Source organism: Echinops telfairi, unplaced genomic scaffold (genome assembly GCF_000313985.2).
Source record: "Echinops telfairi isolate 266 unplaced genomic scaffold, ASM31398v2 ScPeMD7_7475;HRSCAF=8513, whole genome shotgun sequence".
Taxonomy (NCBI): domain Eukaryota; kingdom Metazoa; phylum Chordata; class Mammalia; order Afrosoricida; family Tenrecidae; genus Echinops; species Echinops telfairi.
Genome location: NW_022111379.1, coordinates 17,353,110 through 17,374,442, shown reverse-complemented (window position 1 = coordinate 17,374,442; position 21,333 = coordinate 17,353,110). Strand labels below are relative to the sequence as shown.

The following is a 21,333-nucleotide window of genomic DNA, read 5'->3' as shown; positions in this document are numbered from 1 at the left end:
GCTACAGTAGGCTGTGTTGAACTGCTTACCTGTAGGCCAGTGGTTCAAACCCACCAGCAGCTCTGCAGGGGAAAGATGAGGGGATTTGCTCCAGTAAAGACTGACAGTCTCAGAAACCCTCAGGGAAGTTCTACTCTGTCTGACAAGGCTGCCAAGAGGCCTTGGTTTTCACTGCAGAGCCCTGGATTTATACTGAAGTTTGGATTCCCTCAGGAGCCCACACTTCAAGGCCTAACACCTGCGTGCTGGTCAAGGGAAGCGTCTGCAGAAAGAAGCAACGTCTGAGTCCGTGGGTAGGAGACTGCGTACTTGTGGCCCTAGTCTGCCACGCCTCCCCGGGAAGAGCACAAAGTACTGCCGACAAGTGCCAGCTGCCGCCAGGAGGAGGTGGAAGGAGACTGGCTGAAGCCTCAAGTCAAGGTCTAGCTTATTTTCTAAGTCATCTCAGTTGACCAAGTGCCACTTGTCCATTTTCCTAACGCAAGGTAAGTATCGTGTTCTTGCCTTCCTTGTCATTCCCACTCTTCTCCCAACCGACCTCTGCTCACACACCTGAGACCCAGCCCTGACATCTCTCAGCTTTGCACCTCAGAACCCCCGCACCACCACCCCCATGCCGCCTCCCATGGTGGAGTAGGTACGTGGCAGCCAACACCACTGAGTGTCCGCGGGCAGCACGTACTGGGCACTGCTCACTCTGAAGGGACTGAGGGCAATGGGGAGCCCTACAGAACCCCACAGAGCTCGTATACATTTGTCAAGTCCCAGGAAAATCCTAGCATGAAGGCCCTGTTTGAGTGTTACGTTTAAGTCTGGTAAAACGTGTTGAGCACCATCCTCCTCGGCACAGCGGGGAAGAGCAGTTCCAAGTGGAAGAGCAGGTTCCAAAATGTGTCTGTCCTCCATGGCAGATGCACCCCAGAGGACTCAAGAGGCTGGACCTGGAGGCTGCTGTGGGCGGGCCTAGGAGTCCAGCGAACTTGCATATCCCCTCCCCTGGCCAGGGTCCGCACCTACCGTGATCCTGGCAGCTGGAGGACCCAGGCCCTCTCCGGGAAAGGCATGAGGCTTGTTCTGCATTTATTTGGGCACAGGTCAGACAGAGGCACACTAAGCGGCCTGCCTGTTCGGCCACCCTGTCCCCCTGTCCCCACGTCAGGCAGGTTGCACTCAGCAATGCGGCTCCACCTGGACAAGACCAAGGCTAGATGTGACACTACTGGCTCCCGAGACCCACCTCTTGCCTCTGTCCTCCAGCCTGGGGAGGCAAAACGTGAAACTCATCCCAGGGCTTATCTGCGTGATGAACCCACCACTGGCTGTCCCTGCAGCGGCTGCTTTCCTCACCGGATGGGGCTCATGCCCTCCTCTGGCCTAGCGACCCCTGAGCCCCTTTGGAAGAGGAGTCGCCGCCTTTTGAAGTCTCTTTAACTTCAAAGCCAGCACCCTGAACACGGCCCCAGCACCAGCATCTGGGACAACTACCAAACTTGGGGTCCTGGAAGATCCTATGTTCTCCTGCCTGAGGCCAGCTCCTCCCCGGGGAGGCCACGGCTCTCCCCACTGCATGGACAAGCCCGGGGGGATTGTTCGCCCTGGTGGCTGAGGGCCCAGGCAGCCCACATACCTACTAGACCAGCACTGAGGACGGTCCAAGAATCCTCCGCCCTGGACTTTCCGGGGTGCATGGGCTGGCCTACAGAAAGGGGCTGCTTGCTGGGTAGGCCCCTCCTCCTGGAGTGGCGTTGTTGAGGTGCGAGGGTCTCAAGCCCCCTTCCCAGGTTCCTCTCCGCACAGCCCAGTCATGCAGGAGCATGCAGAGGGGCCGCCCCTGGGGGGTCCCGCCATGCACCGCGGATGGCTGGATGGAAACGGATCATGAGGTTGGAAGGGGTCTCCATGTTGCCGGGCCTGAGGGGGTCACCTACCTGGCGAGACGCCCCACTCTGCAGGCCTTACCTCAAAGAGGGACATTCACACTGAAGCGAACTTGAAAGGAGAGAACACGCACACAGAGAAATTTACTTGGCTGCTGTTCTCTTGTTTTTGGGCTGCCGCTAGGCTTTGCAGGGGGCAGCTTGCCCTCCTCCGCCGGCGTACCCCCACCTCCAGTGCTGAAGCAAACCCCGGGGAGCCCGTACTTCAGGGCCTAGCACTTTTGAGGGGGGCAAAGGAAGAGTACGCAGAAAGGAGCCATCCCCCCACCCCCAGCCCATCCCTCAAGATCTCCAAGATCCGATGGTGCCCTTCAACCACACGGAGCACGTTGCTCGACCCTCTGCCGCCCTGACCGCAGGGAAGGCCACCTGCGACCCCAAAGTGACCGGAGCTACTTGTGCCAGTGACACGGCTGGGCCACCACCTCGAATCACATTCCCAGGGCACACACCGGCACTGCTGCGGAGCCGAGCGACGGACAGCCCCCTGGGTTTCACATGCTCTGATGTAAGATGTCCCCAGGAACTGGGTTGAGTGTGGTGGAGTCTATGTGTGGTCTGTTCAGTAGGTAGGGGGGAGAGAGGGGACAAGAGGGGACAGAGGACACAAAGTGGAGGGGGGTGCAGCAAGGGAGGGCAGGCATCGGAAAACGAGAAGACAATCTCCACATTGCCACGGAGGCTGCTGCGGATGAAGCGGGCCACACAGCAAAGGAAAATAAGGCAGGAGGCCAGAAGCCTGTGAGGTTCCTGGCAGCTGGCGAGTCAGGGCACAGGCTACATGGGGAGGCTCAGCCAACAAGGGGCAAAAGCTCAGGTTAGGAAGCATCTCTAGAAGACCCAGACCCAGAGGGACAGCAGTCCATGAAGGCACGTGACAGAATAAGACCAGCGACCAAATTCCAGTTCGGAAACGCGTTCGGTATTCTCTTCCGAGGGGTACAACTTCCCATGGAGGGCATGCCCATTCAAGCTCGGGAGCTGCTTCCCACACAGCCTCAGCCCCTGTGGAGGTGATCTGGGAGCCACCGGCCACCAGCTGAGGTGGTCTGGTCAGGGGCAGGCTCCCTGAGTCCGGTAGGTAGGTTCTGCCATGGGAAGGCTGCATCAGCGGGGTGGGGGTAAGGGCAGTCCGGAACTCTGGACAACCCAAGACTCCGTCTTGGTTCTTCTTAAGTCCTGGATGACATGGTGGGACCTCCAACACCTACCACCTGACAAGACCCACTCCTTTCTGACCTCGGGCTGGCAGGACGTCCCCTGGCGCACACAGATTCCAGGTGAGCAGTGCAGGAATGGGGTGATTGGGGAGCAGTCGGTTTTGGGGACCGGGGACATTCTGGCATGATGTCAGTGGAGTGTGGCTAGGGAGCAGGTAGGGGCTAGTATCAGACACAGGTAACCAGGGTGCCCCCATAGCCTCCTGGCCCTTGACCAAAGCCTCCCTAGCAGCAGTTGGCCTTGGGAGATGAGAGGAGATGGAGCAGCTCACATCCTTCTGGTTTTACCACCTGCCCCTGGGTCTCCTGTAGGTCACCAGGGTGATCCTTAGTTCAGTGTGCTTTCCCCTGTCTTGGAGTCTGTCCCCCAGGCCCAGGATTCGAGGGCTGGACACTGTCCCTGGCTACTCATGAGCCACTGTCCCATTCGCTTTCCCAAACAGCAGGGCTCCACACCAGCTTTCCTGGTCGAAAACGTGTATGAGAACACACTTCCACTTCCCTGTGCTTCTGCAGGTCCCTCTGGGGGGCATGGAATCTGCCGATGGGAAATGGTGGCCCTGCTGCTGAAACACAGAGCCGTCTTCCGGGCTGGTGTCTAGGCCAGATAGGCACCCACACCGATGCTGACTGGGTGAGATGGGAGTTACGACTTATGTTTTTGCCAGGCCTTCCGAGAGGGGAAGACTGGAGTGGTCCATCACCGCGGTGAGTTTTCTTCCCGTTACCACGTTGTGCTTGCCCTCAACAAGTCCCCAGGTGATTTGGGAGTGCCGCTATTTTCTCAGTTTTGGGTAAGGTGACCAGACGTCCTGCTTTTGGCGGGGCAGTCCCAATTTTTAACAATTTTTCCCACATCCCGTGGCATTTTTAAAAAGTCCCGATTTTTGGAAAGAATGCACGACAAGCTAGGGTAGATGGTTTTCAGCTGCCAAGTGGCTGTTTCGCCAGGATATGAGCTTTAGCAATGGTGTCCCACTTTTGACCCGCCTTACCAATGTTCAAATTTGGTCACTTTAGTTTTGGGGAAAGAGCCCAGATTTGAAGGTAGGTTTGGACCTCTTTCTAACCGGATGGAGAAGACATTCTCTTTGTGCCCTCATGTTTAGTTTTCCCCTCATTCCCAGGATGTAAATGGGATGACTGAAATGCAAGTTTTTTAAAGACCTGAAGCTAAGAACCCCCAAAGGATAGGGACTGCTTGGCTCAGAACTGGACCAGAAACCGCGCTTGCCCAACGTAGGCTTTCTGTGTTATCCTTCCTTCCTTCCTTCAGATACTCCACCTCCCTGTTCCACGCTGAATCCAAACCAGCCGAACAGACACCAGCCCAGGCCTTGACCCCCCGGCAGCTGTAAGGAGGAATCCGGAGGTCTTCCGGGGCAGAGTGGGATCATGCGCAGAGAGGATGAAATCAGGTTTTAGGAAGTCTGATGAGGCAGTCTGGTATTGGTGGAAGCTCCCGAAAAGCACTCCCCTCTTTTTGAGGGGATGGTGAGACCCCCTTGGATGCCTAACTGAGCATGAGCACTCTGGTCCTGGCTGACAGGTCTCAAGAGCCCGGGCAGGAGAAGGCGGGAGGCTGTCCCCATGCTACCTGTCCCTGTTCCTTCTCATCATATCTTCCCCTTGTGTTGGATCATGTAACCCAGTGTAAACCCTTCTTTTCTGCTAGGAATGTCCTCATCACGGCAGTTGCCCATGGCCCACCCACACCCCTGTCCGCAGGAGCACCCTCATGCTGGGCCAGGCAAATTGTCGAGGGGGATTTCCGCATGTCTAAGTCAAGGTGGCAAGCCTGTACGTTAGTGGAAGGCCTCCCTTTTGCTTCCTGCCATGGTTTCTTGGTTCCCTTCTGGGTCTAGACGGCTCCCTCCTTCCCTCACGCCCGCAGTAACCTCACACCTGTTCTTTCCAGCCCTCCCTTCCTTCCCCCTAGCCAGGGGGGAAGCCGGGCACAGCTTAAACTCTGATGCCTCTCAGAGAGTCTGCATGTCCATTTAGCTGAAAGCCTCAAACGTGGGGTCCCAGGAAGGAATTCCTGGAACCTCGGGTGTGGAGAAGGGCTGTAGAGACTGGACCTTCTCACGGGTCTGTTGGATCCGTCTCAGGGCCACCTCCTCGCAGACTGGAATGAAAACTCCTGTGAAAGGTTTGCTTTTGTCCTCAGTTAAAGCCACGTCAGAGATTGTTGGGCGTGAATCCACCGTGTGAAACGGCCGCGGTGCCTTCGATGATTCAGTGTCTAGGCGCCCCCTTTCCACGGGGCCTGTGAACAAAGGCCTTCTCCTTGGCTTCCTCTGGCAGACAGTTGGTCTCCTCCCTGCCTCAGGCCTTGGTAATGGACCCCCAAGACTGCTCTACAGCCCTGTCCATGCCCACTAAGTGGGAAGGTGGGGGCTCCTCCAACCCTGCCCACTCCAGCTGCGCCCAGCGGTCCCTGAGCCTACCTGCAAGTCACCTTGTTGACCTAGAGTCTCAATGTCAGTCATTTGGTAGCACGTCTCTGATGTCTCATCAGATTCTGATCTTGCCCAGGGTCCCTGGTTATGGAGCCTGAATTCAAGGTCCCATGCCCATTTTTCTGTGCGTCCACTAACGGAGAATGAGTCTAAATCAAAACCCCACTCTTCCAGATGACCTTTTCAATTTTCCTTCCCCTCCACCAGGCCTCTGGTCTCCTACGCCTACCCTTTGGTCAGGCACACGGGGAGTTTTGTCCTTAAGGCCTCTTGCAAAGGTGCCCAGACTCCAGCCACCGAGCAGGCTGGCTGTGACCAAGCCCAGGGAGCTTGAGGCACTCAAGCCCACTCTCTGGTCTACCACACACATTGCAATCCTGGCTGAGTGCACTGCGGGGCAGGGGCTCTCTGGTCTACCACACACATCACAATCCTGGCTGAGTGCAGTGCGCGGCAGGGTCTCTCTGGTCTACCACACACATCGCAATCCTGGCTGAGTGCACTGCGGGGCAGGGTCTCTCTGGTCTACCACACATATCACAATCCTGGCTGAGTGCAGTACGGGGCAGGGTCTCTCTGGTCTACCACACACATTGCAATCCTGGCTGAGTGCACTGCGGGGCAGGGTCTCTCTGGTCTACCACACACATCGCAATCCTGGCTGAGTGCAGTGCGGGGCAGGGTCCAACATGGTGTCATCAAAGGAAAGAGATGAACCTGATCCAGCCTCTCCTAAGCTGTGTGCCCCCCAGTGGAAACCAGAAACCACAGCAGGGGACAAAGAAGGGCTGGTGACAGGGTAAGTGACCAGGAATGGTCACCACTCATACTCAGGCCTGCCATGTTGCTTCTGAGCACCTGCCACACAGGTTCATACCCAAGGGCCCCATCAGGATCGGCAAGGCTGACCGACAGACAAGCTGCTGGGGCACAGTGGAGATCTTCTCTGATCAATCACGCAGCTCCGGGGCTTGGGGGGTTGTTGTCCATGCTTGGCAGGGGTGCTGGAGGGTGCACCTGACAAGAACGCCAGGTAACCGGAGGTCCTCCCTGCTTGGGACTCCAGTCCCACTGCCCTGGGAGCCTGTGAGCTCACAGCCAGATGGCCACCCTCACTCTCAGGTCAAATGAGTCTCTCTTAGGGATAAACCAACAAGATCAAAATAGCTTCCCTACATGCACACTCTTCCCCCTGCCCCCTTCCAGTGGACGGCCACTGCCAGGACATGGCATCTGCCCTCTGCTCAGACCCAGACTCCTGATTCTATTCCAGCCCAACCTCTGAGCTCCCCCTCGGCTGTCTCCACCACAGCAGGCCCCAGGGCCGGGACGGAAGCAAGGCCGATTTCCTAAAGACACCAGAGTAGGTCTCCCCTTGGCTAGTCTTTCTCAAGTGTTCCAACTTCCTATTTGGGATTGTTTTCCCATAATGGCTGTAAACTGTCATTCAGTTAGCATTTTCCACTCAGTTGACTCACTTAAAGTTATGCTCTTTCATTTCTAAAGCAAACGCACACCGCTCGCATCTATTTGCGCTGTGATCAATATCATCGATGAAGAAGTGCCCACTGGGATCACCTGATCCTCTTTGTCCTACATACACGAGCGTGCGTGGTTGCGGCTCCATACAGGAATGCCATGCTGAGAGTGGCAACTTGGGTCTAAGAGAAGCTCTTGGGGAAGGAGACTCTTGGCCACCTCCTGACCTTGTCACTTTGGCTTTGAAGTGTGCCCCTCACCCCCCACCTCCGGAGTCTGGACACACAGGGTGTGCGCTGGCCCCTGGCCCCCCCGCTCAACTTACAATTCTTGGCTTGAAGGGCGGCTTGATCTTCTTCTGCTCTAGAAGCACCCAGTCGACCTCCTTGAAGAACGGATGCTGCTTGATAGCGTCCTCGCCGTTCTGTGCCACCACACAGCCAAGGCGCTTGTGGGGGTTCTTGGTCATGAACTGTGGGCACAGGGAGAGGGCAGGATGAAGGCCGAGCCCGGCAGCCACAGGCTGGGAGGGAAAGACAAGCCAGCCAGGGCGGCTGCTTCAGTGTCACCCCGAGTCTGCTCTCTCTGCTCACAGAGGCTTGTTTCTGACCGGCCGGGCAAGTCACCCTTCGAAGCACTGTCGTATCCTCACACAAGCCCAAGATGTAGGGACTAGTATTAGCCAGATTTTACAAGGGAGGTACTTGAGGCCCCGAGGGGCTCATTGGCTTGCTCAAGGTGTAGAGGTGGAACCAGGAGTTCAAGTTCTTACCAATTCCCCGAAAACCTTCAGTTTCTCAAGGAGAAGGAGACTACGGTTGGAGGAATTCTTTACACGGATCCACCAGTCAGGAGACTTTTTCTTTGAGTGTGGCAAGGGAAAAAGAATTAGATTAGATGCTTATGTGAAGCAAATGATCCAGTGACCCTTCTGTCCCGACTTTACTCCTGGACTGTCCTTGTATTCTCTGGCACAAACTACTTAAAGATCAAAAGCAAGCAAGAAGGAGGAAGAGGGGGAGGAGGAGGAAGAGAAAGAAGAAGAAGAATATTGCTTCTCAATGTTTATATATTAAAAAAATAACATTGATGGGTTTTGCATACTTTTGAGTGGTGTCATGACCCTAAATTCCCATTCAAACTGAGAATCATTAAATTAAACAGTCCTGACAGGGTCTCCATGAGTTGGCAGCAAGTTCGGTTTCGGTATGGGATGGTAAACATTCATTCCATGGAAAGGATATATACCAATATATTCTTTTTTAATAAAGTGTTGGCAGGTGGAAATATTTCTGACAGATACCCAAAATAAAGGGTGTGTGTGTGTGTGTGTGTGTGTGTGTGTGTGTGTGTGTCAGAGACAAAGTGACTCATGTTGTTGGGAGACGACTGAGTGTCTGCCTTTTACCAAAAGAACTGGACAGGGCAAAATCTAACTCAGAGGAATAAATCTATAATGGTGCAATTTCAGACTTCATCAGCCAGGGGGAAATTATTTTGCCTCTTGCCTGGCGCCCTTGGCCCTGGAGCACATGGACATAAGATCAATGCAAGGGCACGAGGCACAGATGGGAACAAGGTAACGCCAGTCAGAACTGGCACCGAGACACTGCTTGCTAGCCGGGCTCTGCTTGGACACCTCAGATAACATCCAGGCCCTTGGCATGGTGTAAGGGGGCCCTGAAGGCTTAGTAGTTACAAGTTGGGCTGGGATCCACAAGGGCTGCAGTTCGGAACCACCAGCAGCTCTGCGGGAGAAAGATGGGGCTTTCTCGCCCCACAGAGAGGTATAGTATCAGAACTTCCTAAGGGCAATTCTACCCTGTCCTATAGGTTGCCAGGAGTCAGAACTGATTCAACAGCAATGAGTTTGGTGTCTTTGGCACCAAACGGCACATGGGCACTTATCAGTCGAAACCATACCTTGCTGGTGGCCTTTTGCATCCTTTAGTGCCTCTGGATGGACGATCACCGTCCTGTTCCCAGTATCCTCCAAGACCCCTGTTAAAACATTCCTCTCCTCTAGGAAACACCCCCAGGCTTCTCATCTGCTGATACCTGGAGCCTCAGGTTTCTCATTCATTTAAATTCTCATTTGTTTCCCTCGGCGAGCGGCGAGCTCTATCACAGAGGACTCTGCTCCATGTTCCCTGTGCCTGGCTCCTTTTAGGCACTTAATAAGTCTTCCTGGCTGACTAGAGTCCTGCTGGCCAGGTCTCTGGGCACCACGGGGAGGGGAGTAAGCAGCAGGACCATGGCTCATTGCTGTGCAGCTTGCCCTGTGCACAACTGTGATGCAGCTGGCTACCTTTAATGCTTTGCACCCCCTTCTCGCAGACCAGCCCAGGGGCCAGGAATGGGAAGCCCAGCCTGGCCCCGGCATCAACGGCATGACAATGTGAGGAAGTGAAGCATTCCAAGGCCAAGGGAGTGGAGGACTCCTTCTCACTTCCTCAGCCCTTCCTGCCCTCCCGCTGGTGGGAGGGAGAGTCTCCGAGCCGGCAATAAACAGACAGGTCTTTGCTGCTCAGGAAGCTGGTCCCCAGTCAGAGACTCTTCACCCTCCAGCCAGTTAACCCGGGCAGGGCCTCGAGCCTTCTGACTCTCTGTAGGGCAGCATTTCTCAGCCTCGCTGCTGATGGCCTTTGGGACACTTGTGGATGCTGCAGAGAAGCACCCCTGGCCTCTGCTCACTAGGTGCCAATAGCAGTGTTCCTCCTCCCCTGAGTTGTGACAACCAAGAATGCCTCAGAAGTGGCCACAAGCCTCTTGAGATGGTGGGCAAAATGAAGCACCGCTCTAGGTCTCCCGACTATCAACTAGAATGCTGGCAGTGGGACGTGTGGGGAGGGGTTTAGGGCCCCGAACAAGGGAGTGGTTTGGCTAGGCACGGATTTTCCTCCATGGCTTTTTCCTTGGCTGTTCAACTGGACAGTTAGAAGACAAGACTTGGGAAAGACCAGACGAGAGATGGGGCACAGGAAATTAAAGGAGGTAAAAGCTCCCATTGCTGCTGCAAATCAGCGATCGCTCCAAAGTGTAAGTAGAAATCAAACACATGAACACAAGTTCTGTCTGATCCTCTGGACTATCCAGCTGTCAGGTATAATCAGACCTAACTTCTCTTGAAATCCCTTGGATTTGACACCTGTCTTCAGTCGGCTTTTTGCTTCAATGTCCTTTGCTGGAGCAGCCTCCCAAGACACAGCCACGCTCCTCTCCTCTTCCTCCACAGGGGGAGGATGTGGAATGAGGGGCTTCATTGCCATTTTCATATCGATCTTGACCACAAGCAAGAAGCTCATTTGGGTTTTATTGACTGTGTGAGGCATGTGACTGCGTGGATCACAACCACTTATGAACAACATTGGGGAAAACAGGAAGTCCTGGGAACGTAATTTGTTCGTGTGGAAAGATGAAGAGGCAAACCAAACAAGAGGGATCCTGTGTATGAGGAAAGGTGTGTGGCCGAGTTGTACTCTTCCACCTTATTATATCGATGTGCCAAGGAAGACAGCAATAAGAAAACAGAGGAAATGCATGGGATGTGGCATCAGTACTGGAGGACGACGCACTGAGAACCTGAGACGCGCACAGGCCACAGCCTGGTCTGACGAAAATGAAGACAGGCAACGCACTTACTGGTGCACATCAGCGACACAGCCTTCAGTGTGGCTGACATCTGACTGCGCAGGAACCCTTACTTGGAACGAAAATCAGCATCGTGATGAACAGAAGAAAATGAACGTCAATGACTTCATTCTGCTTCGGTCAACAGTGAATGTTTGTGGAAGCAGCAATCCAGAGATCAAAGGACATATTTCACTGGGAAAATCTGCTGCAAAAAGACCTCCTTAAAGTTCTAAAAAGCAAAGATGTCGCTTGGATGACTAAATTACACCGGACTGAAGCGGTGGTCTTCTCAATAACTTCAGATACAAGAGAAAGTTGGAGGATGAAAAAGGGAGCTGGGAAAAGAAAGGATTCCTTTGAACTGTTCAGTTGGCAAAGAACACTGAATAGACGTTGTCTTGTGTATATATCGTATCGTGGGCTGCCCAGGGAACCAACCAACCAACCAGTCTTGGAAGAAAGACCAGGCTACTAGGAAGCGAAGACAGGGAGCCTTGGGCTTGTTTACTTTAGACATGTCATCAGAGAAGACACGTCTCTAGAAGGAGGCATCATGGTTGGAAAAGCAGAGGGTCAGCACAGAGCTCTCATGACCACGTGTTTATTGTCACATTCTTTGTCTCACTCGCTAGGGGGTTAGCAGCATGAAAGGAAAGACTTGTGCACCACATCACTGGCACCTGCTTAGCGTCTGGCACCTACTAGCTGCTCCGTGGATATCTGTTGAACAAATGAACAAACACGATCTATGTCTTTACTACACTGTGGATGGATGTACTTGTTACCTAATGGACTTCTCCCACTGCATTGTGGCTCCATGGGGCTGGGGCCATGGCTGTATTTACTGATACTTACTTACTTTCTAGCACGACGCATGTCCGTCAACAACACTTAATAAAAAGATAGTTGTTTTGGGAATTATTGAAGGGGAAAGAAGGGAAGAGAGAGGGAAAGAAGGAGAAGTAGGTAAGGAAGCAAAAGAGGGAATGAGGTGATGGAAAGAGTGAAGGAAATACAGAAGAGATTCAGATGTTCCCAAGCGACATTTTCCAAAATATGTTATGCATGTCACCAGACATAGACAAAATGGGTTTAGGTAATTAAGCCATCTTTATATTATGATTTCTGTTAATTACTTATAGGAAACGATACAGAGGTTCTGCCTCTGCTACAGATAAAAAGTTTCCTTGTAAAGTTTCCACATACTATTAGGTAAATATTGGGATTTGATACAAAAGTAGCTAATGGTACAGAGGATACTGCATTATGACATATTTTGTGAATGGGGCATACAAACTACTGAGGTCTGGAGAATTCTGGTGGGTGAAAGAACCCTGACCGGAAGTCAGGGTTCCTGATTGTCACCTGGTCCTGCCTCAACCTACCTATAGGTTGGTCACAAATTTATTTCCTCCCTGTCCCTCACCTTCCCCATCATTCAAAAGGGGTGAGTTAAGACCATTGACTTGATGCACTTGGTAGCAGCACACGATATACACAACCTGTTTTGAAAGATCCAGCCTTTTCACAGGTGAGAGATCGTTAGCAGAGGCTGGACCCAAGGACTTGATTAGTATCTCTATTGAATGCCAGAGCCCAGCAGGACTGCTAATAGCTTGCCCTTTTCGGATCAGCTGTCCAGCCACAGGGATGGATTTGTGGACACAGGGTCTTCCCCTCGTCCCTTCCTCTCTCCTCCCATCACAAGTGAGAGGACGGGCCACTGGGTGGCAGGCATGAAAGGAGGCCCAGCCTCAGAGCACCCGTGGCAGGGTGATGGCGGTGTCAACTGGTGGGTTCTCTTCCCTCTGAGACACTGGGGGACACAGCCCCAGACCGGTGCCCCATCCCAAGAAACACAAATATGCGGTCTCTTTCCCACAAGCAGAGCAGTTGGTCTCAGGTCCTGTCTCTTGGCAGCAGTCCTCTGAACTATCCCTGAACTCCCAGGGGGACTCCCCTTGACTCCTCACATTCTCTTGTGAGAAGAACAAAGCCGGGTGAATGAGGGGAGAGAGAAGGGAGAAAGGACCAGTGAAGAAAGAGAGAGGGAGGGGGCAGGGAGAGCAGGAACAGAGTGTCAAGAAAGAGAAAGAGCCAGTGGGGAGGTCGGCTCAGAAGACTCACCGCCTTCAGGATGCTGACAGCCTCCTTGCTGAGCCAGACCGGGTACAGCACATCATCGTGAAGGATGGACTCAAAGAGATCATCCTCGTTGTCGGCCTCGAACGGAGGCTGCCCAGCCATCATCTCATACATCAGCACCCCCAGGGCCCACCAGTCCACGGACGGGCCGTACTCCAACTCCTGCAGGATCTGTTTGGGGAAACCGCACTGTTAGAGGGGGAAAGGTCGACACCGTGGGTGAGGCCTCACCCAAAGACCACCACAGACCCCGCCACCAACAACGCCCACGGAAGGAGTTGCACTGCCCCCGTCTTCCCAACTTGCTTCCGGCACAGAGCAGAGCCCTGGGCTTTAGAAGGTCAGGTTCTAAAGCAGTGAATTCAGTAAACATCGACAGTGGGAGCATCTCGTTGGGAGGCCAACCACAGGAAGTCAACCACTGGGCCTGGCCTCCAGTGGGGAGAAAGCACTGTTTCTCTATAGAAAGCATCGGATGAAGCTCCCAACTTGAATTTAGGGCTATGTCTGACTGTGTCAATTCCACGAGCGCACCTCCGTCCAAGGCCAAGGTTTCTATTCAGTTCTCCAGTTTCAAGATGACTGGAAGGGGAGGCTGATCTTGGTCAGGCATCGGGTCTTTCTGTGAATTCCTCAAACACCCTTCTAGAGATTCTCAGTTTCTTGGCTCATTAGAGGAGACTTAGGGATAAGCACCTTGAAGACCATGAAGACAATGTACACCTGGGGACTCTTCAAATTTGGAATAAAAGGGCATGTGAGAAAGCCCAGCAAGAGCATTCTTTAAAGTCTTCAAAAGCAAAGGTGTCCCATTGAGGACGAAGGTGCTTTTGACCGACATCATGGTACTTTGCGTAGCCTCATATCACGTGGAAGCCAGACAGACACCGAATAAGGCAGCCTGTAGAAGAACGGATGCCTGGGAATTCCGGTGCCGGCAGAGAACATTAAACAAGCCGCGGCTGCCAGAAGAGGTGCAAATCTGTCTTGGAAGAGGTATCCCAAAGCTGAGAAGTGAAGGCGGTGATCCTTCGTCTCACTGGAGAAGAACATCATACTTGATCAAACGGAGGGTCAGCACAACGAGACGGATCGGCACCCTGGCCGCCGCGATGGCCTCAACATAGCAACAGTTGGGAGGGTGGCCCAGGCTGTGCAGTGTGTCCTTCGGTTGTGCCCGGCCTGCTGAGTCGGAGCCTATTCCACAGTTCCCAATAACAACCTGATGGGGGTGTGAACAGGTGTCTGAACTATAGGTTCCACGATCCCAGGATAAAAGTAAGTTTTCTCTCTTCTAAAGTCAAGGCCAACTCCTTCCCCAATCTCAAATGATCTTGTACTCCAACCTGCTGGCTGAGTATCAAACTAACAAAGAAAACCTAATGCCAATAGTCAATTCCAACTCAAAGTGACCCTATAGGACCGAGTGGAACTGCCCTTGTCGGCAGCTTTAACTCTTTATAGGCTTAGAAAGTATGGTAGTTACATAATCTGGAGTCAATCAGATTTCAGAGTGAAGGGGTGGAGTTTATCCTGTCAATCAAGTCATAGCCAATGAGGCCTCTGTGTGGGCATGGCCTTCTCCTGAGGATTCTGGGAACTCCGGTATTCCTCCTTGGAGGCAGGAGACCCTCTCTCTCTGTTCACTCCCTGCGAGACATCTGGTGGAGAAGACTCATGGAGAGAGGCTGATGGAGCCAGACCTCTGGAGCCAGAGAAGCTACATGGAGACCGCTGCCAGTGCTGAGATGCTTACACCACCACTGGATCCACAAGACTTGTCACCCACTGGCCTGTGATCGTCCTGCATTCGGCGTCATTGCATGTGTTTCGTGGGTCTGAAGAGGACTTTATAGATTGGTATCAGACATATGGGCTAATATCGGACTTACGGACTTGATCTGGACTGGACTGGGATGTTTTCTCAATATTTAATTGCTCTTGTACATAAACCTCTTTCTTACATACATATGAGTATCCCAAGAATTTGTTTCTCTAGTCAACCTGGACTAACACAGAAAGCCTCATCTTTTTTCCATGGAGTGGCTGGTGGTTTCAAACTGCTGACCTTAAGGTTAGCAGCTTCGTGTGTTACCCACTACACTACCAGGGGTCCTGGGATGAATACAGTTACCACCATTTTCCATCCTTCAAGGTTTCCTGGTTTTGAGCCAATTCCTTAGAAAGCTTTCCTGGATTTCACCAGCCATGTTACTTTTTCTCCTGACCCTTGCCTGACTCTAAGGCAGTGGTTCTCAACCTGTGGGTCATGACCCCTTTGGGGGTCGAACAACTCTTTCACAGGGGTCGCCTAAGACCATCAGAAAACACATGTTTCTGATGGTCTTAGGAACTAAGACACCGCTCCTCTATCCATCTCCAGGTGGGTCTGCCCACATGCAGGTATGCCCACCTCCGAGTACTCGACATGAGGATTGTTACCCATGCTACACCATGCTTCCAGACAAAATTTAATTGATCTGTCATTAGAAATAAATATTTCACAATATATAATTACATATTGTTTTTGTGATTAGTCACTATGCTTTAATGATGTTCAATTTGTAACAATGGAAATATATCCTGCATCTCAGATGTCTACATTACGATTGATAACAGTAGCAAAATTACAGTCATGAAGTAGCAACAAAAATTATTTTATGGTTGGGGAGTCACCACAACATGAGGAGGTTTATTAAAGGGTCGTGGCATTAGGAAAGTTGAGAACCACTGTTCTAAGGCTTCTGGGCCCTTTCCACACTGTGATTGTTAGGCTTATTGTGCCAGCCAGACCGCCATAAGAACACGTGGGCAGAGTTTAATCAGCTCACAACTTGACTGGAGGACAACCGAGATAAGTACTTTCAGCAGACGGCATCCAGTCTCTCTTCCTCCCTGGTGACTGGACCCCCATGCTGCTGCTTGAGCTAGTTCTTTACCTCAACCGTGTGCTGCACTACCTGTGAGCTGAGCCAACCTGTGGATCGGGTCATGAGAGCTTGAGGCTCTCTTGAGACCTGCTTATCCACGCTGCTAGCTCCTACATGGCTTGAGCTTGAGGCTGGTGTGGCTGCCTTGCTTGAGGGAAGACTCTGCTGTCTGCTTCCTTGACCTTGGACCTTTGACGTATGTGAGTTGAAGGAATTTCAGTATATGAACTGTTCCACAAAAGTGAGTTGAACTGAGCCCTCTGTAGTGTTGTAGTTGTTATATTCCTTCTTGGTGTACAGACATATATATATGTCTAGAGAGCCCTGTCTAATGCACACACTACTGTATGTTCAGTTATCTTTTCATGTTCAATTGACTTTTCAAATAGCTATAAACCACCAGAGTGTTGGGGCTCCGATAGTCTTCTGAGAGCCTATCTGGGCCATGCCCAATTACAAACACTCGGAAGACAGGCTGGTAAGAATGTGTTAGGTCTTACTGGGCATGCTGCATTGGGCACTCCGGTGGCCACCCTCCACCTTGGCCAAGTGGGACAGCTGGGTTCTGGGGCTCCCTGCACTGGTGGGAAGATGGCCTCCAGGTGGCCTGCGTGTGCACAGACAGGATGGCGCTGTGGAAACCGCAGAACAGCCCTGCCCATCTTTCCCCAGGCCCCCTCCCGAGCTTTCTGGTTTTGGGTGGCATCTTTCATCAAATTCTTTTTAGGCTTGGCTCTAATTATCCGCTTCCTAATCACCTTGCCAGCAATGGAGTTGGTGCGAAGGGCAAGGCTTCACATGCCATGGGAGGGCACTTGGGGCAGCAGCCAACAAACACTTTGAGAAGGTCAGAGCGAGGGTGAGACAGAAGGGGCCTGATGACACCAGGCACTACCCGGGAACAGGGACTGGGCACAGAGGAAGAGGGGGATTGTGGGGGGAGGGGCGGGTGCTGGCCAGAGGACACACGGAGGGAGAAGCCCTGGGGCAGAGCTAATGCTCAGAAGTGTCTCTGGTTTCGGGGTTAGCCGGAGCCTCACCACCCCTCCTCTTTGAACAGAGAAGCGCTTTCTGAAGCCTGTCTCTGCGATAATCTCATTAGAGTTTCATCACAGCTCGACGGGGAAGGTAGGGCAGAAATGTCTTATTTGAAAGATGAGGAGCCCGAGTTGCAAACAATGTTCTATGACTGGACCAAGATCCTGGGGAGACATTTGGGGGCCAACTGTGGCCTCCTCTCAGCTCTCAGGACTGTGCTCCCCCTACTGCACAGTCTAACAACCACGGTGAGGATGACGGGGCCACAGCCACTTGAGCTCACAGTGGGCTGGGCCCCGTGCTCCGTGCGTTGGACGTGCCATTTCATTTCATCAGCCCCATGGCCCTTCACAAAAACAGCCACACCCTTTATCAGGTGTCCTTTGCCCAAAGACTAGGGGTGGTTTCCCACTTCCAATGTAGTGGTGATTCTAGCGAGTGGACATGAAGGATGCACTAGCAACGGACCCAGTAACCCAACTAGTCATGCAAAGAAATCCACGTTGTTCATCCCTGAAAGGCTCACCCATGGCCTTTCTCCCCATAGCCACTGCCTCCCAGTCACCCCCCCACCCCGACCCCTAGCCACTGCTGCCAGCCATGTTCCTAGGATCATCTGTCCTCTTCCACTGAGGAAGTCAGAATGGGTTCCCAGGGCCGACAAGTTGAAGGCCACACCTGGGGGCCCTTCCTCACCACCACCTCCTTAGGGAGAAAACACCTGCTCTCTTCCTCTTCTCCTTCATCCAACCCTGACTCCATCCAGGTGTGCCCAAGCCTTCTGCAACACCATGAGGCACCCCCAGAGCAGGGAGAAGGACCCATCCACCCTGGCACCAGCCGGCGGGGGCCCTCTGCCCCAGGCCTTACCTCAGGGGCGATGTAGTCAGGGGTCCCACAGAACGTGGTGGTGGTCACTCCGTTCAGAATCCCCTCCTTGCACATGCCGAAGTCAGCTAGCTTGCAGTGGCCCTCTGCGTCGAGAAGGATGTTGTCCAGTTTCAAATCCCTGCAAGACACACCGCAGCCGCGGGTGAGTGCCTCCCTCCCTCCAATGCCGCTGTCCTGGGCTGGAGGGGGGGAAGAAGAAAACAAACAAAAAGCATGTCCCAGGGAAACCTGCTTCAAAGGAGACGGTCCTTGAGGGAAAGTCAAACCTGTGAGCCCCAGCCTTAGTGCCGGCGTGTTCTCCCTGGTTGGCCGATCTCGAGAGAGCCTCCGTTCTCCTCGGCATGTGGGAGGCGCTCCAGAAGCCTCAAGGATCTTTCCAGACTGCCGTTGTCCATGCAGTTAGGATCTACTAATGGAGGTTCCACTACATGCCGGGATTCCAATTAATTAGATGCTGACGTGAGAAAAGGAAGGAGTCGGCAACAGAGACCGGAACATGCCGGGTCAGAAGAGAACGCTGGGACTCGGTCAGGCACCAATGCAGGGACAGTGGCATCGCAGTGGAGGAGGCCGCTGAGAGCTGGTGCCGGGAGCCCTGGCTTCCAGGAAACAGCGTCTCTCAAGAGAAGCTTGGAGTAAGGAAAAGGTTTCACCGGCTCCTGTGTGAGGGAAAGCCACACAGCAGATAGGGACGACAGCAAAGAGACCGGGGTCTGAAGGCCAGGCACGAGAGGCTGACCGCCATCAGGAGTAGCCTGAAACGCCTGGATGTGGGGAGGCGGGGTCCCCGGGGAGGACAATGGGAGCCCCGCTTGCATGAGCGCAGCTTGGGTGCAGTGATGTCTACTAGGGATCAGCAGCAGGCTGGGTCCGGACAGGCTCTGGGAAGGGAAGAGATGCCTCGGCTGCAGTGACCTGGACCTACAGAGCTTGGAGCATCCCAAGAAGTGCCCAGGGGTGAGGGGGTTCCCCTGGCCTCAACCAGTTGAGCTCCACTGCGGGCTGTTTTGCTCCAGTGAGGTCGCGATCTGTGTAGGACGTAAACTCTAGGACGATCTGTGTAGGACGTAAACTCTAGGACTCTGAACAAGAATTCTCCCACCAACTGAATGTGAACGCCCCACACCCGGCCCTGCAGAAGGACCAAGAGGATGTGGTTGGGCCCCCGTGTCTGGCCTTTTCTCTCTGAGCAGCCGTTCGCCTCAGCATTTAGAGGCATAGGGGCTTGCTCCCAAGTCCGCCGGCATCTGCGCTGGAAATCCAGCAGCTGTCAGGGTTCCAGGCCCGAGTGCAAAGGTGGGGCAGGAAGCTCTTTGGGACCTGGCTGCCTTGCACCCTTGACCCCATTTCCGCTCACAGCTGGGGCTTCTTGAGAAGAAGGAGGCACATAAAATGTGCTGCTCTAAGCAAATGCTCGTGCACTAACACAGTGCACCCAGCCGAGTCCAGCTCCCTGGGGCCAGGGCCACTGTGTGTGGTCCAGGTCCAGCTCAGGAGGCTGGGAGATGACACAGGAGGCTGGTGCCTGTCACTTGTGGTGTCCCTGGTGAACTCACCAGGCTGGTCTTGGTTACTTTGTCCACCTGGGATTGTGATAGACAGATACATTCCTGCTCAGGGGTCTGTTTTAACAGTGAGATAACATGCGTGTCCACAGGAAAGGTCTTGAAGGTTGGTACACCCACTCCCTGCATGAAGAAATGGAGTTGGGGGGGGGGAGTGGGTGGCCTGTCTGCCAACCTGTCAGTGTTGGAGTCAGTGGTTGGCTGGCCGTGTGGGCCCGGCTGGGTCATGTGCCTCCGCATGCTCTAGCCTTTGGACTTGCCTTTCCCAGGCCCAGGTGGGGCTCCCGCCTGACACCAAGGCCGTGATGTGCAGAACTCCGTGTTTACAAACCACAATCATGCTCTGAAGGACACTGAAGGCAGACGTGGGATCAGAAACAAGGAGAGGGAGTTCTTGTTTCTGGGAAGGGAAGGGATTTCTTGACAGAGTTGGTAGAGCCACGACTAGAACTCAGGGCTTCTGCTCCCAAACTGGCGTTCTTGCCTCTCCATGCTCTGGGCCTCTAGGCCCCTGGCTTCATGTGGGTTGACGCCTTCCAATGGCACCCACCAAACACAACTTTATAAAGCACCCCAAAAGTAGACCCTGAAGCCATCCTCATTTAAAGTCCTTACAATGTCACAGAACAACATGTCCTGGTTATCTTTTGCAGAGGCACCAAACTGTCTGTGGACGGGGGAGATTCAGAGGACCCCAAAGCCGCCTGGGCCTTGACCCTCTTTGAAAACAGCGCATGGCAGCATCCCCCAGGCGCCTCGGTGCAGCCTTTGCCTCTGCCGAGGACTCCCCACTATGCTTTCAGGAAGGGACAAGAAACGGTGGAACATCTCACTTTTGCCCAGCCCCTGCCCTTCGCTGGCCCTGGCCCCGGCCCCAGATGCACACCGGCATCTGAATTGTCAAGACTAGTCATTTCCTCAGAGTGCACCCCTACGCCCATCCTATGCCTGCTGTCTGTGCTACACCAAGTCGCCTCAATGTCACTTGATGGCTGGTGTCCCTTTCCTGGGAGCCAGAAAGGCCAATGTTGTTGTTGTTGTTAGTTACCAGAGAGTCTGCTGCATGGCAGGATGAAAGTCCAGCATCATATTCCCGATCCCTGGGACACTGCTGCAGCTGCTGGCTATTCCAGGTGCCTTCAATGGGAGGCGCTCTTCTCCCAGAACCACGTCAGAGCCTATTCTGTTATGAGGTGCAGCTTTTCAAGGGCTGTTCTCCAGCAGCAGGGCCCCAGGGCCGCTAGTCTGTCTTTGTCTGGAAGCTCCGCTGAGTTCTCTCCACCAGGCTGGCCTTTGAAATACCACAGCACAACCTTCAGCATCACAGCGAGGTCGGCGTCACCGCAGTAGAGCCCACTCACAGGCGGGTGCTGCGTAAAGTCCCTGCCGGGTCTCTGCTCTCCTGGAGTCTTTGGACTCGTTAAAGAGAAATTTGACTCATATCCCTGGCATCAAATGTGGCTGGTCCCAGGCCCCTCCCGCTGTGAAGTGGGTCGTAAGTGGGATTCAGTGAATGGGAGGTGCAGATACTGGAGCAGAGATAAGAGGGAAAGAGGGAGAGCTCAAAAGAAGAGAGGGAGTGTGTGTGTGTGTGTGTGTGTGTGTGTGTGTGTTTTAGTCTGGGTAGACTAGAGAAACAAATCCATAGAAACTCAAATGTGTATAAGAGAGAGTTTTATATAAAGGGTAATTGTACATTAAGAAAGCATCCCAACCCAGTTCAGTCCAAGACCATAAGCCTGATATTAGCCCATATGTCTGATACCAATCTATAAAGTCCTCTTCAGACTCATGAAACACATGCAATGACGTCGAATGCAGGACGATCACAGGCCAGTGGGTAGAAAGTCTTTGGATCTAGTGGCGTTGTAAGCATCTCAGCACTGGCAGGGGTCTCCGCGTGACTTCTCCAGCACCCAGGGCTGCATCAGGGTAGGTCCATGTGGCTTCTCTTCAGGGATGTCTTGCAGGAAGTCAGCCTTGTCAGTAGAGAGTCTCCAAGGGGGGTGAGTAGAGAGAGAGAGATAAAGTGT

The 21,333-nt window shown here is 53.3% G+C and overlaps 1 protein-coding gene across 2 annotated transcripts in view; it reads right to left on the bottom strand.

Moving 5' to 3' along the window:
* PRKCE (protein kinase C epsilon) overlaps positions 1 to 21,333 on the bottom strand; it is a 570,548-nt gene that overhangs the window by 15,919 nt on the left and 533,296 nt on the right. The window contains exons 12-15 of one of the 2 annotated variants that reach the window (XM_045285766.1): positions 17,715 to 17,853; positions 12,859 to 13,047; positions 7,424 to 7,570; positions 1,929 to 1,989 (exon numbers count right to left, since the gene is read on the bottom strand). In XM_045285766.1, the coding sequence (XP_045141701.1) occupies positions 1,975 to 1,989; positions 7,424 to 7,570; positions 12,859 to 13,047; positions 17,715 to 17,853 (490 nt within the window). In that variant the 3' untranslated portion in view covers positions 1,929 to 1,974. The remainder of the gene's footprint in view (positions 1 to 1,928; positions 1,990 to 7,423; positions 7,571 to 12,858; positions 13,048 to 17,714; positions 17,854 to 21,333) is intronic. The other variant, XM_004699760.4, reaches the window with a different exon arrangement.